Genomic DNA, 16,789 nt, shown 5'->3' on the forward strand with positions numbered 1-16,789 from the left:
TTATAAAAGGTTTTAAGTTTTAAATACTGTATTCTTCTATCACATGAGGTGCTCAGATAAAGGTGCTCAGGAAAAAAACTTAAAATGCAAGATGACCCTGTGTGAAAGACTGTCTAAAAATAGATCTAGATGGAAAACTTACCTTTTTAAAGTCTTGTGTTGTAAATTCAGCTGGAGCACATATGGGCTGCCAAATATAGCAAGTGATGTGACTTTTAGTCCAAAACCCTGTCCTGTATTTATTTTCACAAATCTTTGGAATGTACAATATTACTGTAAAGGTCAGTTTTAGGGATGAGGCAGACAATTTCTGTCACGATGTTCAAAAAACAGTCTCTCTTATTCAGAGTGTTTTCTGCTGTGACACATGAAGACTAGTAATCCAAATATTATTGACCTATACACATTTCAATAAAAACATTCATAAAGGTCCAGAAGAAACATGTTACGGACAAGCATCTGAAAGTAGAAGGTCAGGAATGTGTAAATGTTCTGGGAAGATGATTCACAAAAATACTTTTTTTAGAAGTTAACGGAGCAAGACAAGCAGATGTAGAAGAAAAACTTTCTCTTTTACTTCTGAAAGTCCAGAAAGCTGCGTTTACACATACTGTTAGAAAGCTTGTAGATTTCCAATACTGTCTCATGGAAAAGTTGTCACTAACATGAGTTTAGCTTTTATTGCCTGCCAGTTGACTATGGTTTACAGGAATACAGGATACAAAACTGGCAGATTCTGATTCGGATGGATGTTGCAGAATCATTCGCTGTGGGCAGAAGTGTGTTCATTTAACACCTGGTTTTAACATGTTTAGGGTTTAACCAAATACTACTGAATAGACTTCATGTTAGAAAACCTGTGATGTGCCTTTGAGGTTTGAAGAATTTGGCCACATCTGCAGTATCGATGCATCATAGTTTCATAATAAGTTGGAAAACTAGAAACAGATTTTTACATTGTATTGCTTCTACTTCTAAATACATCGTATCTTACATTTAATATTATATAAACACAGGTTTCCTGATGTTCAACGACCAACATATAACAAATAGAAAATTTAAGAAACAAAGACGTGGCTTTGGCTAAATGTAACTTGAGATATCTTTGGCATGCAAATGTACAGTGTTTCACATCTACTTTCATTGTATAGCAAGAGGCAAAGATATTCTGATAAAAGTCTCTTTTGTTAGAAAATAGAATGTCAAGGGCTTAGACCTACATGAGGGTGAGAAAATCATGAAATAATTGTAAATTTTGGGTGAACTATCCATTTGATGAAAGATTTTTTTTACATTTTGTTAGTTGACATCATAAGACATACTTTGTTCACTATCAAAAGCACCCTGTGTACAGAAAAACAGTACAGCTTTCAGGTTGATTTGAGTTTCCATGCATTTGAACAATCCCTTTCTCACACATTACACAGATGTGACCTAGATGTGAGCCAAATTTAGACAAATCCCCCTGCTAAACAGCAGATCCTGTTCTGTGATGGCTGTTCCAAGCATGTATGTATGCAAATACATGGGTCTTAAAGGGAAAGGCCTTTGTTTTTTATAGGAACCAAGTTACTAAGAAGGTGTCATGAAATGACATTTCCTCTGCCAACCACAGGAAAACTGTCAGATAACACACACACTTATTGTAGAGTAACAGCTTTAGGGAAAGAGACTGCAAGTGAACTATACCTGTATTGTCATGATGGCGTTGGGTGAGACAAGGACAGAGGACCCAGGTGCAGACAGCGGGTTAACACAAGACTTTCATAAAAATACAAAACCCACGAGGGGGTTACATAACAAAACACGGGAAAATCAATAAATCAATATATTATACAGTATTTTAGCCTTGTTTTCGAGAACGAAAATCAAAAGATTCTTAATTCAAGGTACATTAACTTGAGAAGCAGAATAAATATTTAGTCCTGTTTCCTAAAAACAATTATTAAAATGAAGCAAGTTGTGAATTGTGATTTTCTTCAGTAATCATTTTTTAAGGAATTTTTCTTCTAAAGTACATTTTTAAGTGGACTGCACTGGCAAACAAGACAAAAATACTATCAGTTTTTTGCACTGTACTGGACATTCTAAGAGTGGGGGTGGATTACATTTTTCAATAGATGGCCATAAACCAATACAGTATTAATGACTACCACATTTTACACAACAGCTTATAAAAATGTGTTCCTGTGGGAAAATGGATGTTGGTTTATCAAAATCGTAAGACACACACTCCAGAGTAATCTATAAAAAAATATTAAGGTCCATATCTTTGAGTTCAGTTAAGAATGTGAAATGTTAACAGATGTTTAGAGAAATGGTTATAAAGAAACCTGAAATCTAAAATTTCAAATAGGACTTACCATTTCACATCACTGGAGCTCATGGCTTAAAATAAGTAGAACAAATAAATAAAAGACAACACATGGATTCATTGTGGCAGCATGCTGTTTAGCTGGAACGGAGAAAATCTCCACCACCGCCAACTCCCTGAAGGCCACTTGCACAAAAAGTAAGAGAATTCTTATAGTCTTATAATCCATATAACAGAATTTTGATGCATAACATCTCGAATCAGTTTATAGTTAAATGAAGCACTGAACATTGACCTAATCAAACAAAAATATGTAAAAACCACATTGATTTGGTTCCAATAAAAGTAGTTTGATTACACGCAGGATTGAATCAGAAGTTTTAATACAGTTGATGTCACAGAGACATGAATAACAAATGAATTTTTTTTGCCGTTAGATGGGGGTGTTGTGCAGAAAGCCACAAATGTCAGAAAACAGATAAATAATTTGCGTCTGTATAAAAGAATGTTTTGACATCTGCCCTCAAGCTATTCATTTCTATTCATGTCCTAATAGCACAGAGAGTAATGAGGGTTTTATAGAAATCATGGGGCGACCACAATCTCATACACAGTTCAAGCAGACTGAGGTATGACACATTTAATGGGATGTTTTTGCTGGTCGTGAAACAGAGAAAGGCCCTGTGGCTTCCCTCAGTGAGTTGCTGGATTAGGCCAAGTTAAACAAGCCTTGATGTTTGGGAACTTAAATGGTAACTGTTTTAGGCACGCAGTCATTGTGATGCTGCATTCTTTCCTATGCATCACATTTTGCACAGTATAGTTGCAAAATGTATTCCAATACATTGGTTTTATTAATGACCTTTTCTGTAGATCCGTTTGTAGATCCACTGCTTTGGGAGCGCAAGGGTCATATTTGATCTCCAGAGAACACACTTATTTATAAATATACAAGTCGCCTTTGCCAAAACCCATTTAACTGTAAAACGTCACATGCAAACATGACGTAAATTCCTAGTCATTTAAGATGTGCACAAATGTCGTTGGCCTGTACTCATGCTTCGTTCAAGACGCCTCGAAAGTAGATTATTTCAAACCACAAACCCAGAAGTAAAAGTATTAAATGAAAGTATTTAGAAACATTCATGTTGCTGATGACTTATGGCTGGAATACGCTACACGACTTTTAAAATCTGAACAGATTCCTTTTAAACTAGACATCATACACCTGCAGACTTTTTGAAAGTTTCAGATAGAAACACACTAACTAAATACAAATCTGCAGACTGGCACAGACTTTCTGCAACAAGTCCCTGTAAACATCAAAAGAGCCCCGTTACGTCAATTATTTTCTATTTTACTTAGTCTCGGTGACACCTTTCCTGTAGCTCAGTGGTTAGAGCATGGCCTAGCAACCCAATGTAATGGGTTCTATCCCAGGGATTGCACTACTCTGATCCTAATGTATAGTAGGCCTACAATGCAAATGCATAGACGTAAATGTGATTAAATGGTCAATATATCTGGTGTTAGAAGTTTACGCCGCACTGCTCCTTTGACAACAAATAATCCAACCTCGTGACCCCGAACAAACACATGAATCACGTCTCACAATTTTTGTCTGTCGACGTGTTGATGAAATTCTGAAAACACGGCCGCGTCCGCACGAGGGCGCCAACGTTTTAAACGTGGCCGGCGCATATCATTTACTTGTTTCAACTACCATCATTTTCTTTGTTTTACGGACTCTCAACAAGTTTTCTGTTCCTTTAAATACAGGAACGAGTCAATAAATCTCGTTCCACACGCGTAACGCTTCCGACATCGCCGAGAGTGTCTTAAGTAACTAAATAGCAGCTTTGGAGCGTCGCGTCGGGTCGCTTTCAGCGTAACAGCGTTTCTTAAGAGATTTGAATAGGATTATGACCGCAAATCTCTCCGCGCGGCTTGCGTGAAGTCTGCCCGTCAGATTCGTGTCAGTGGATATTGTTGACACTTTGTTGCGAGCGTGTTCAGGCGTGTTAAGTTGCTGTAGAGGCGGGGCTGGTGCACATTTGATCTGATCGTAAGGCGTCCACGCGTGGACTGGAGTATATAATAGTAAGCGAATGGGGAAGCACACATTCACTGTTTGAGCTGACAGGTCCCGGAGTGCGTGTTTTTCAAGTTCTGTCACTATACATAAACGCTACGATTCAAGACCATGGCTGAACATTGCGAAAACAATGGAAACAATGTTTTTGATATGCCTAAGGTTAGTAGCACTTTACTGGTGTTGATGTTGAACTCACGTTGAATGGGGTTAAATGTGGATTTAATAGACTCCAGGGTGTACCATAGGACCACGTTAAAATCTTTAGATGATGTCTATTGATGTGTTAGTTAATACATTATTATTATTATTATGAAGGGAGGGTGTAGTGTAAAGGATTCTGGTCTTATTGACATATCAGTTTAATATTTTCATGTGTGTCTAATTTGAATGAGTCAAGGTCAGGAATGTATTGAATGCATTGCAGTGTATATTTTAGGCCGCAGAATATTCATGTTAATTTGTGATGGGCACATAATGCAATGGCCATGTACACAGAGAGAAAAAAATGAGCCTTCACACTGTAGCGAGGTCCATGTAGAATGTAGGAACAGCCCTTTGAGTTATTGCACTGACTCAACAAGCAGAAGTCATTCTGGACAGCTGATACTGAAGCATGCTGATAAGCAGATAGTTTGTGGAAAGGCAAGTAGAAGTGAGTGTTTTCGTGGTACTGTTCTTGCAAGGCGATGCGCGAAATGAAATGCTGACAGAGACATCACCGACAGTCACTCGTGTTATTTGTCTTAGGCGTATGTTTTATCTTAAATCCAGTTTCACAACATGAATCATTTATGAATAATCATTGTCTTGTGTTTCTTTCATAGTCTTGTGTGACTGTGATGTAGGGTTGGGAATCCAAAATCGATTCCAGAATTGGAATTAGAATCGGAGCTTAGAAATCGGATACTTGTATAAAAGGAAAATGTCAACTCGTCTTATCAAGTTCCTTCTAGTGCACATTTTCAGAAACGTGCATGCTTTATCTCAATGAAAGCCCCCCCCAAAATTCACCATATTTCTACTTAAGTAAACCATAGTTTAACTTTGGTATTTGTAGTAAAGCATAGTAACCACATATTTGAAATAGTTGTATTATGTGAGTGCAGCTTAACTTATTTCAAATGGAAGCCAACCTTACTGTGACTTGACAACAAAAATGGGAAATTCTTGAAGTTCGATGTGTTGAAACATTTAATATGGCGCGAATACGTGTTTTTCTCTGTAAATACAGCGTTTTCAACCTTAAATCGTGTCTACACATTGTGTTACATCTAAAACAAACGATATGACCTCTTTAAAACAAAGAAAAGTTGTAATGTCAAATGACAAAGAACCTTTTTCTAGGTCAATCAAATTGTGCGTCAATCAGACTATTGTTGAATCAATAACTTTGTATTGAAGCTCAAACTTCTTTGTTCCTGTTGAATCACCTGAAATGCTCTCGGCAGTAATAATGTGGACAACCGGTTTTGCACAAATACGTGTCCCTGAGTACATATAAAGGGGTATGCTTTCATTAAACATTATACGGAGAAACCAAAATCTAATACATTTTTACATTTATGTACATGTGAAGAGGCATTGCTCTTACAATTCTGGACTTTACTGTATTACAAATAAAACGACGTTAAACGTAAAAACTTCATTAAGGGTGAAATATCAGGTTCATATTTACACCTAAGCCAGCAATTTAGTGCAAGGTTAAGTGTGCCCTACTAAACACAGCACTGTTTAGTCTTGAGATTATTATAATCGCAGATACAATATTTGTTTATGTTCAAGCGAATGTTCTCTCTTAGTGAACTAGAATGCAAGATATCACAATTTGTGAACACTCCTATAACTAGAAAAACAAAAAGTTTGTGCTAAACTAGTTTCAAACTGTGTATCAGTATTAGTTTAATGTAGCACTAAAGCTTGCGGGTGAGTAAATGAAGAATTTTCATTTTTGGGTGAACTGCACCTTTAAGAGAGTCTCTTGAGCTCTTTGATGATGTGAAAAGTTAGTTGTGAGGCTTTCCATCTTTTCAATATATGAACAAGATGGTGGACATCCGTCCACAGTGACTTTTCAAGGACTATAGTACAGTATTTGTTTCTAATGCACATATGGACAACATCACAAGGGAATATGGTTGACAACGTGGTTGGGCAAGACAAAGTAATTTTCCACAAAGCATTTTCTTTGGGTTGTAGATGCTGACAAGGCTCATGAAATAACGGACAAAATCCAATGTGGTAAAACATGTGAGATTTCACAAACTCATGATCTAAGCATTGTTCATCATCGTAATGCTCGAAAAAACTGAATGGTGAACACTAGAAATGATTAAATGAAATTATCTCACTTTAAATTGATATAAATTGGGTTATTTACTCACCCTAATGTCATTCTTGATGCACATGCTTGTATTTTTTATACTGTACAATAAACAGACTATCATTTAACTTGCTGATAATCTTACTTTTCTAGGGAGTCAACCCAGTGAGTTGAACTTGAGAACCGGATCAATGTGAAGAATGTGGTAAATAGTCATATGGAGTATTTTATGGTCCTTTTATGGTACTTTGGCACTTACTTTTCATGGGACTTTTCTATTGACTATTCCTGTTTAGAACGTGCCAAGCGTGAATATAAATGATACGAGGAAATAAAGACAGAATTTTCACATTTGGGTGAACTGCGCCTTTAATGCGCCTTTAAGTTTTATGAATAACATATGTAATGCACAATAACCAGGCAGGCAGGGAGTTTTCATGTCGCTTGAGGAAAGGATTGCTTCACTTCGGCCCCTTTGGCTCGCTCACAGCTCTGTTAACCTGATCTCACAAGTAACCGAGTTTAAACCCAATAAAGTGACATCATCCTTGTTTACTCCAGTCAAAGGTTTAGTAGTTTTAATAGTAATACAGAAAATGGATCACCTTGATCTTATTCAGGAGTTTTTTATATGAAATACAGTCAACAAATCAACAGGCGGAAATATATTTGGAATGGTGCTTGTAACCAAACAGTTCTTAGGCACCATTGACTACCATAGTAGGAAAATTCAATTTGTTCTGTTGAACACAAAAGAAGATATTTTGAAGAATGTTGGAAAGCAAACAGTTCTGGGGCAGTTTTGACTACCACTGTAATTTTTGCTTGAGGGTTCCTCTTTCCAGCTTGTTTTGGTGATGAATGTTGTTCGTTTCACATCTGCTGGATTTCATTCGGTCATCTGTCTGCATAATTCACCATTACAACTCAACACATTGAAGCCATTACATTGCCTTCCTGTCCTTTCAGAGGAACTAATTTCACCCCGCCGTGCATTTCACATTTTAGATTCACTCCAAGAGGAGTATTTCACAACTGTGCGTGAAGGAGACTCCTCTCGCCATGACAGCCTGAAAGCTGAGCTCTAAATGTTTGATGAATGTGCCTTTGCTCCAAGGAATAAACATGTGTCTGTATTCTAATGGCTGTAATACTTCACTGTGGCATTTGTCAGCCGATTCGGTCCTTCAGTTGATTTTTGGGTTTATTTCTGTGGTTGCCGTTGATATACTGAATACGTTTCTTTTTTGCAGATCGAGCTACACGTGCATCTTGATGGTGCGATTCGAATGGAGACCATTTTAGATGTGGCAAAGTAAGTGAAACATTCCTATATACAGGATTTGTTTTTTATTGTTTATATGAAATGACATCTTCCTAATTCTCAAAATCCTCTTTAACAAATAATCGTGTGAATTAATCATTATTTAGTCATGTTTTTCTTGAATATACTGGTAAATACTATAGAGCATTTTAATACAATGGCGACAATAGATGCATGTTGTTTTAGTCAATTTTGTGGTCTTTTCTATGATGTTTCACAATGATCATAATCTCTCAAGTGTAACGTATGCTATAACCAGTGTCCTCTTCTCTTTCTGTGTCTCAGGAGGCGAGGAATCACTCTACCTGATGGCCAAGATGAAATGAGAAGGCTGTGCACAGTGGCAGAGCCGTGCTCACTTACAGAATTCCTTGGCAAGTTCAATCACTACATGCATGTCATTGCGTAAGTAGTTGAGCCGTGATCAAATCTGCTGTCTATATACAACATGTATTGCTTTTTAAAGACCTTGCACAGAAGACCTTACATCGTTTTGACCTCCAATGTTACAGATGCCTTTAGATGATGCACCCTAAAGAACAGAATAACCTTTCCGGCGTACATCTTTACATGCAGCCCATGCGCCAGCACATATCGACTTCCCCTTGTATCGCCATGGCAACTAAAATATAATGTCCCCTACCTCTGCATGGGCTCTTTCTGTTGTTTGGCACGTATGGATGATTTCCTCTAAAAGAGTTTCCAAGGGTCCGATAAATGTGGAATTTTCCACATGTGTCCACTCGGCTTCAACATTTGTTGATATGCTTACTATTGAATGAACCTCTCTTCCCTTGAAGCTTTAAAAGGCTTTTTTCTCCATTACAGCATGGGGAACTCACTGGACTCTTTTGTGTAATGGCTCAATGCCTTTCATGTGGCGCACACCGGAAACATGCTTTGTTGCTGCACATAAATGTCTCTTTTATATATCACTTTTAAGAATAATGTTTACTTGTGGACGGAACTACTTACTTAATTGTTAGGGAGTTCTCAAAATGACCACAGGCGCTATGATCTCCTGCCAGTTGAGGGTGTTTTTGGCACAAGCGCTTCAGCTGTTTTTATAAGCATCCAAATAAAAGAAACACTTTGTTCGAAAAGTAAACTACAAACCTAAATTAAATTGTTTTGTCCAAGGACATTTATAACATGAGGACCATTGAGCAGCACTGTGCTTTAGACTTAAATGTGATGGGTTTCATTGACATGTGAATGTGGTCCATGTTATGCATTGAGACAATGCAGCATGTGTTTCTCATTCTGTTGTCCCCAGTGTTACTTTTTTAACACTAATTTACATCATAGGCTCGTTTTGGGTCAGAAAAGATCAAGTTAGCTGTAATATTTCATGACTCTGTCTCTTGTTTACCTTTCTCAAACCGACAAAGCACCCTTAGAAAAAGTAACTATAGTAGCCATGTGTTTTGTAGTTAATCACCACGATAACTACAGTTTAACCGTGGCAGTTGTAGCAAACTATAACAGTACAAATCCACCAAAAACCATTTGAGCAGGAAGGTTTCTCAATCAAAAACATTACAATAAGACCAAAGTGACTACTTGAAACTATACTAAAACAATACTCCAAAATGCTATCTTGCACTTTTTAAAATGTTTTCTTTGTTTCTGTTAGTGTAAGTATATTGATGTGCTTTTTAATGTCTTTAACCCTTACGCTGAGTGTTCTGTTGTTGTACTGTCTTCTAATGTAATGTTAAAAATTTAAGACAGTGCTTCTGGATGGTTACGAATGGCAAAATAGAATCAATTGTAGCTCATCGCGTACCGCCGTTGTGGCTGGTTCGGACAAAACTTTTGATAACATGAAAATAGACCTTTTCTTATTTGTTTGGTGTAGACATAGTGTGAAGATGTTTATTTCAGTTAAATATATTTATTGATAATTTATTTATTAAACGCAAAGTAGCTTACACATGCGAAAACAGACATTTCATTCTGTTGCACAAACAAATAAATTCACAAAATTCTCCAGATGATCAACGTGAGAAAAGTGAAAACACACTTGCTTTAATCAAAAGAGAATGTATATAAAACGTTCGTCAGGTGTTTCTTTTCAGGTAGGGGACGGGTGGTCACTGTGTCTTATCTGTCCCGTGTTCTATCTGTCCACAGAGGTGATAAAGAAGCCATCAAAAGAATAGCTTATGAGTTTGTGGAGACAAAGGCCAAAGAGGGAGTGATCTACGTCGAAGCGAGATACAGCCCTCAATTGTTGGCCAACAGTGGTGTGGATCCTATACCGTGGAACCAAAAACAGTGAGTGTACCCATGTACGATGTTTTCATTATACAATAATATTGATGTCCACACGTTTCGGATGGATATCACGGATGTATTTTCACAATAACAATGGCATGGTCTTGGCTTTGTTCTTATGATTCCGGCCTCTCGTCTCATCTTCCTCCCAGAGGAGACGTAACTCCAGATGAGGTGGTGAATCTGGTGAACCAGGGGTTTAGCGAGGGGGAGAAGGCCTTCAAAACCAAAGCCAGGTCCATTCTGTGCTGCATGCGTCACGAACCAAGTAATGCACTCTCACCTCCCCCCACCCGAACAGAGTGTGCTGTCTGTTTTAGAAGGCACGCCTTACTGTCATCTATGAGGTTAAAACCCATTAATCCACGGATGCTCTCCAGGAAGAGTCTCTCTGCTGGTGCACAAAGGTGTTTCATCATTATGACAACAGAACATGTCACCTGCAGATTGTCTGAGGGGTTTTATTCCTTGAAGATATATTCCTTTGAGAAGGCTTTGTTTAACTTTTGGAAGCTTATGGTGCAATGCATTTTGTAAACAAATCTTGTTCATGTAACCCTCAAGAGCAAAACCTATATCATTTATCATGAATCACTTAACATCTAATAAAGATTTGATGGCTAAGTTTACTTTCATTATGACGTTATTTAAAGAGGAATTATTCTAATGGCAGGTTGGTCTATGGGCGTGATCGAGCTGTGTAAGAAGTATCGCAATGATGGAGTCGTGGCAATAGACCTAGCAGGAGATGAATCCATGAACTGCGAGTCTTACCCAGATCACAAGAAGGCTTTTCAGGTAAAAGTCAACATATGTAAACTGAAAAAAGATATTTGGGCATTTCCAGCGTTGTGGATTGTTGAAATATTCAGTCTAAAACCACCAAATATTAACACCTGACCTATCAGTATCGCGAAAAACCTTATCTTACCTTAACTGATACTTGCATCTTAAGGTTGACATTTGCATTGAATTGGACATTTTTTTCAAAGAAAAAGCTAAACGGTTGGCTGTAAAGACCACTGTAAACCTATTAAATGTTTAACCTCGGACACTCAATGGACCTTCTTTAAGATAACCTCAGTGAAAGTACAACTCATCTTTATTATGCTATAAAACTGCCTGCACAGAACTTGCTGAATTTGAAAGAACACACCTGATTTCTGATACCTGTGTTTCTTATCAACAATATCAGTTTTGCCAAGGTCTTTTTTCTGATGGTTTCCTCACAAACATATAGTTTTGGCAGTTAAAGTGTAATGCCGACAGTCACGCTAGAACTGTTTGATTATTGGATAAGTTTCAAACAGATTTAAGTGTACTTTGTGATTCAGACATGTTTAATTATTGTTTAGATAACATAAAAACAGAAACATCTGCTTGTTGCATTAGCGTGGTTGGAGCCAAACATTCAGGAAACAAAACACATGCGTTATAATCCTACGATCTAAACTGAAGTTAGATAACATTGTTTTCGAAAGCCATTTGATCCGTTTACTTCATGCGTCAATATGTTAGAAATAAGGTGAACAGGTTTGCACATGGTTTCATGTTTTGACTAGTAATGCTGTTATGGTTGCATATGGAAAGTGAAGTCTTTCCTTGGGGGCTGGTTGTTTGTAAAAACAGATGTTACTGCTTGTGACTTTACTGAGTTTTGTTGTTGACAGGAAGCAGTCAAAAGTGATGTGCACAGAACAGTACATGCAGGAGAAGTGGGCCCTCCATCCGTGGTGAAAGAGGTGTGTGACTTCTCTTTTGGTCACTATTACTAAATGATTTAGCAAGCATTAGCATTATGCCACAACAAATCCTTAGCAAAAGAAGTATACTTCAATGTTATTTTACTGATATATACTTGTATATTTTAAGTGTACTTTCTGTAGTGAGTATACTTATAAGCATACTATTTAAAAACTACTTGGGAATAAGCATAGCTTTAAGTGTGACATTAGTAAACTTTGACTACATAACTATGTTTTTCATTTGTACTACAAGTGAACATGTACTGCAGATATACTGTAATTGTTCAGTGCTTGTAGTAACACATTTTTAGTTTGTGAAAGTATACTTTGTAGTACACTCTCAGTTAACTATTAGTTTTTATACTGCAAAGATACATGTGCATTTTCTTTATGTGAACTGAAGTGAAGTTAACTATTTATATTTAATAGGCTTCTCAGTCAAAAACGAAAACACAACTACAAACCAAGTATACAAGTAAACTTGTACTTTAAAATCGATCTTGATCAAAGATTGAGTATAGGCCAAATACAGTTCTTTCAGTAAATGCAAGTCAAGTATACTTAAGTGTAATTTTAGGTGCCTTTCTGAAAAGTACATAAAAATAAAGTAAGATTTGAGGTATACTAACAGCACACTTGGAAAACTTTTTTTGTGAGGCATCTGTTACACATATGAACATGATGTTCCACGTTCGGGTATTTCTGCTATACATGTTTATACTTAATGACCGACCTTGGATTTATTGTGTCATGAAATTGAGCTTATAAAATACATTTTCTTCCCATGTACTTTAAAATATTCACAACATTTTAGTAAACACCGCATTTTGTGAAAACACGGTGTGCTCAGCTCATTTTTCAAAATGTCAAACCACAAAACAGACGTTGCTCTCAAGACATAAAATGATATGCCAACTTGCACCACAATGTAAATTCCTTGCAGGCCGTGGACGTTCTAAAAGCAGAACGCATTGGACATGGATACCACACACTTGAAGATGAAGCTCTATACAAAAAACTGCTTCAAGACAACATGCATTTTGAGGTTTGTCCCACACCGTTCCAGGAATCATATATAAATAAAGAGATATACATGTTTCTCATGTCATTAGACTGATAAAAATACCATTATCACTTATGAAATTGAGCTGTTTATGAACAAGAGTCCATTGCAACATGTACAAAGTGCAAACATAACAATTACCCAATATTAGTGATAAGTCATGATAATATACACCTTAACAGTCGTGTATATAACATTAGCTTTTACTTGTGTAACTGAAAAATGCAAAGCACAGATTGATTTATTAATTTATATCTCTCTTATCAAAATCTTTGTTAATAAAGAGCTTTATGAGATGAATTGGGTGTGTCAGGTTGTGTGAGACACTTAAAACGTTCAGTGGGGGTCAGGATACCCAGGAGCCAGATTTAGAAACACCAGAGAGAGCATTTACAAAAATGTAAACTCATACTGCCCTCTAGTGGACAGTATTCAAACACCTATGTTTATAAGCATATCCCTGGACATTCTCTCAGTGTACTAATATCTATATTTAGCATCCAGAATATTTATGAGATGTTTAAAGGAAGTTGATAGTATACACAATGTTACCATAATACTGATTTGTGTGTGTGTTTTGTCTCACATTAGATGTGTCCTGTCTCCAGTAGGCTGACAGGAGCTTGTGACCCTGATTTTACGAAACACCCTCTCATCAGGTAAAAATGTTAACAATGCATCTGGTCGCTGGTTACATCACATTATTGTGATTGTCACATTAAACTCTGAATTGATTCAACTTGATTATGGTTAGGTATACGTAGTAATAATGATAATAATAACACTTTGTATATTAAAAAATAATATAAATATGTATACTAAATAAATGCATTTTAAATATATACTTTCTATACTATATAAACTAATATACTGTACTATTTTAAATATATTATGAAGAGTTTGGTTCCATAATGAAGTAACTTTTTATTATATTATTTAAATGTGTTTTATTGGTTTAGCTAGCTGTATTTTTTGTCAAACTTTAGTTTGATTGATATAAATCTGAATGCACAATAGAAAAAAAATAGATTTTTTGAAAATGTGTAAAAACTGAGTTATCTCTTCATATAAAGTATACTACACTGTATATATATATGTATATATGTATATGTATATGTATATATATTTATTAAATAATCATACAATGATTTTTTTTTCTTATAAATTAATAAAATGTATAAAAAGTATTAGTAATAAAATGTGTAATGGGTTTATCAGTTTTCATCTTGCATGTATTTATTATATATATATGTTTCTTTTTAGATTTAAGCAGGACAAAGCTAACTACTCCCTCAACACAGATGACCCTATGATCTTCAACTCCAACCTGAACTCAGACTACCAGGTGGCACAGAAATACATGGATTTTACTGAAGAGGAATTCAAGAGAGTGGTAAGACACAAACACAATCCATTTTTCAAGGTGTCCACATAATAAAATGACTTTTATGGAGCTCAAGCTGTCCACATAATAAAAGGACTTGTGAATGCATTGAGTGAAACTGTCCGCTTCCCCTCCCACAGAATATAAATGCAGCGAAGTCTTCCTTCCTTCCAGCAAAGGAGAAAGAGCAGCTTCTTTATCAGCTCTATGAGGCTTATGGCATGCTGGAAGACACCAGCTTTTGAGCCCGCCACCGCTTTATACAGAGACGCAGTCTGCGAGCCTTTTAATATGTTTGCCTTTACATGAATGTGAAAGAGGGCCTGGAGTCCTTGAAGCGTGACTCAAATATCCGGAGAACTCTATGAACTATTTTGTAAACACAAAATTCATGGCAACTTTGACATTTAGAAGTACACGTGCGGTCTGTTCACATAAAAGTTGCATTTGACACATTTATATTACATTTTAGCATGCTGGGTTTTTTTTCAACAAATGCTGTCGTCTTGGAGCTAGAGGGACATTTTACTCATTGCATTTTAATGTCAATAATCTAAATATATTGTATTTGAATGCATGTATTATATAACCCACTATACTTCATGTTCTCAACCGTATATGGGTCATTCTACAGAATTGGTGCAAAATCAGAATTGGAAACATCTTGAAAAATTGTGGGGGGTTTTCAGAATTCTTTTGTGTGCAATATAATATAATGTCAAGGGTAAAAATTTCTAGTAATTGTGCAGTTAATTTGCATATTGTACATTTAGAACGTTTTGGAATATTCTTCCTCTCACCAAATTTTGTCACTACCGAAACACAATAATATATGATTTAATAAGAAGGATTATATGTACATATTAAGATTTTGTTTTGTTGATCTACTTTTTAAATAAGTTTTCAATGAGATTTGTTGCATTTTGAATCCAATCTTTGTAAAACGCATAAAATCGATCATACGGACTTCAAAGTTAAGGATTCATTCATTTATATATACATTGAAACAAACACTATTATAACATCTTAGTTGATAATTTAATAGACTTTATTCTTGACACAGCATCCCATGTTTCGGTCGTGACACACACATTTTCAGTAGTGATGGTAATGTTTTGGTAGCGATAACAATATTTAATTTGCACAGCTGAATCAGACTTTATGTTAATACAAATAACTAACTATGTTGCACATACGCAGCCAGCACATATAGCAGACGCACATCTGACAGTAAATATCTAATAGAAAACCTACAGCTCACATACTATATCACTACTAAAACACTAATGATTAAAGAGTTTTGTTATTTCCCCACATAAAAGGGATAGTTCACCATAAATGTTATATCTGTCATCATTTACTCACATTCGAGTTGTTTCAAATCTGTATAGATCTCTTTGTCTGATTAACACAAAGAAAGATATTTGGAAGAATGCTTATTGGCAAACAGTTCTGGGACCCCATTGACTACAATTACTTTATATCTTTTTGTTATGTTGAACAAAACACTGAAGAATGAAAGAATGAATTTTTCCTACTATGGTAGTCAATGAGGTCCAAGATCTTTTTGGTTGCAAGCATTCGTCCAAATATATTTCTCGGTGTTCAACCAAACAAATACATTTATACAGATTTGTAACAACTAGAGAGTGAGTAATAAAATTTTTTGGGTGAACTATCACTTTAAGCGTTTCTTTTTAGCACTACTGAAAACAATGTGTCAGTAAAACAATGATACCCAGTTATATGTTTTTTAGCACAGTTCTGAACAGATGTACACACATAAAAACGAAATGTTATGGAATGGCCAAAAAACTTTGTCCGATAGTGACATACCTTAAAGTCACTCAAAGATTTTCAAACTTTTGAACACATTGACTTAAAAATGATAAGACCGATCTACTAGATTCTTGATAAAAATGTAGCGGTGTGGGCTAATGGACTAAAAAAACAGACACTGTTTCGGTAGGGACAAGAAAATCCGAGCCACATTTCTTTTTACATAAAGTTGAATCATTTAAAAATAAAATATAAAATAAATACTTTCTTGAACTTCACATCGAAAAGATAAAATTAAACGCTACATAGTTTTATTATAACTTTTGTAAAAGTTGACGTTTAGAGGACTGGTTTTGGGACACCCATCTCCCAATTGAAAGTACACAATAAATTATGATTTTATATATATTAAGCTTACTGATATTATAAATATGATTGTGGGTTTCAATAGATGATAGAATGAATTTAGTTAACAACCAAGATTT

General features: G+C 35.9%; 1 protein-coding gene across 1 annotated transcript; it reads left to right on the forward strand.

Moving 5' to 3' along the window:
• Window positions 1–4,097: 4,097 nt before the first annotated feature.
• ada (adenosine deaminase) lies at window positions 4,098–16,369 on the forward strand. Its single transcript, XM_079478424.1, has 11 exons — window positions 4,098–4,568; window positions 7,983–8,044; window positions 8,339–8,458; window positions 10,190–10,333; window positions 10,486–10,601; window positions 11,007–11,131; window positions 12,004–12,075; window positions 13,022–13,123; window positions 13,733–13,800; window positions 14,405–14,534; window positions 14,666–16,369. The coding sequence occupies exons 1-11, from the start codon at window positions 4,518–4,520 to the stop codon at window positions 14,768–14,770; spliced, it is 1,095 nt and encodes a 364-aa protein (XP_079334550.1). The 5' UTR covers window positions 4,098–4,517; the 3' UTR covers window positions 14,771–16,369.
• Window positions 16,370–16,789: the final 420 nt, after the last annotated feature.

Source organism: Barbatula barbatula, assembly GCF_947034865.1.
Source record: "Barbatula barbatula genome assembly, chromosome: 17".
NCBI lineage: Eukaryota > Metazoa > Chordata > Actinopteri > Cypriniformes > Nemacheilidae > Barbatula > Barbatula barbatula.

What these genes read in the sequence shown, in the direction of transcription:
- ada (XM_079478424.1), top strand. Translation starts at nt 4,518, where the DNA reads ATGGCTGAACATTGCGAAAACAATGGAAACAATGTTTTTGATATGCCT. An exon ending in CACTACATGCATGTCATTGC is followed by an intron (nt 8,459 to 10,189) that starts GTAAGTAGTTGA and finishes ATCTGTCCACAG; the next exon opens with AGGTGATAAAGAAGCCATCA. An exon ending in CTCCATCCGTGGTGAAAGAG is followed by an intron (nt 12,076 to 13,021) that starts GTGTGTGACTTC and finishes AATTCCTTGCAG; the next exon opens with GCCGTGGACGTTCTAAAAGC.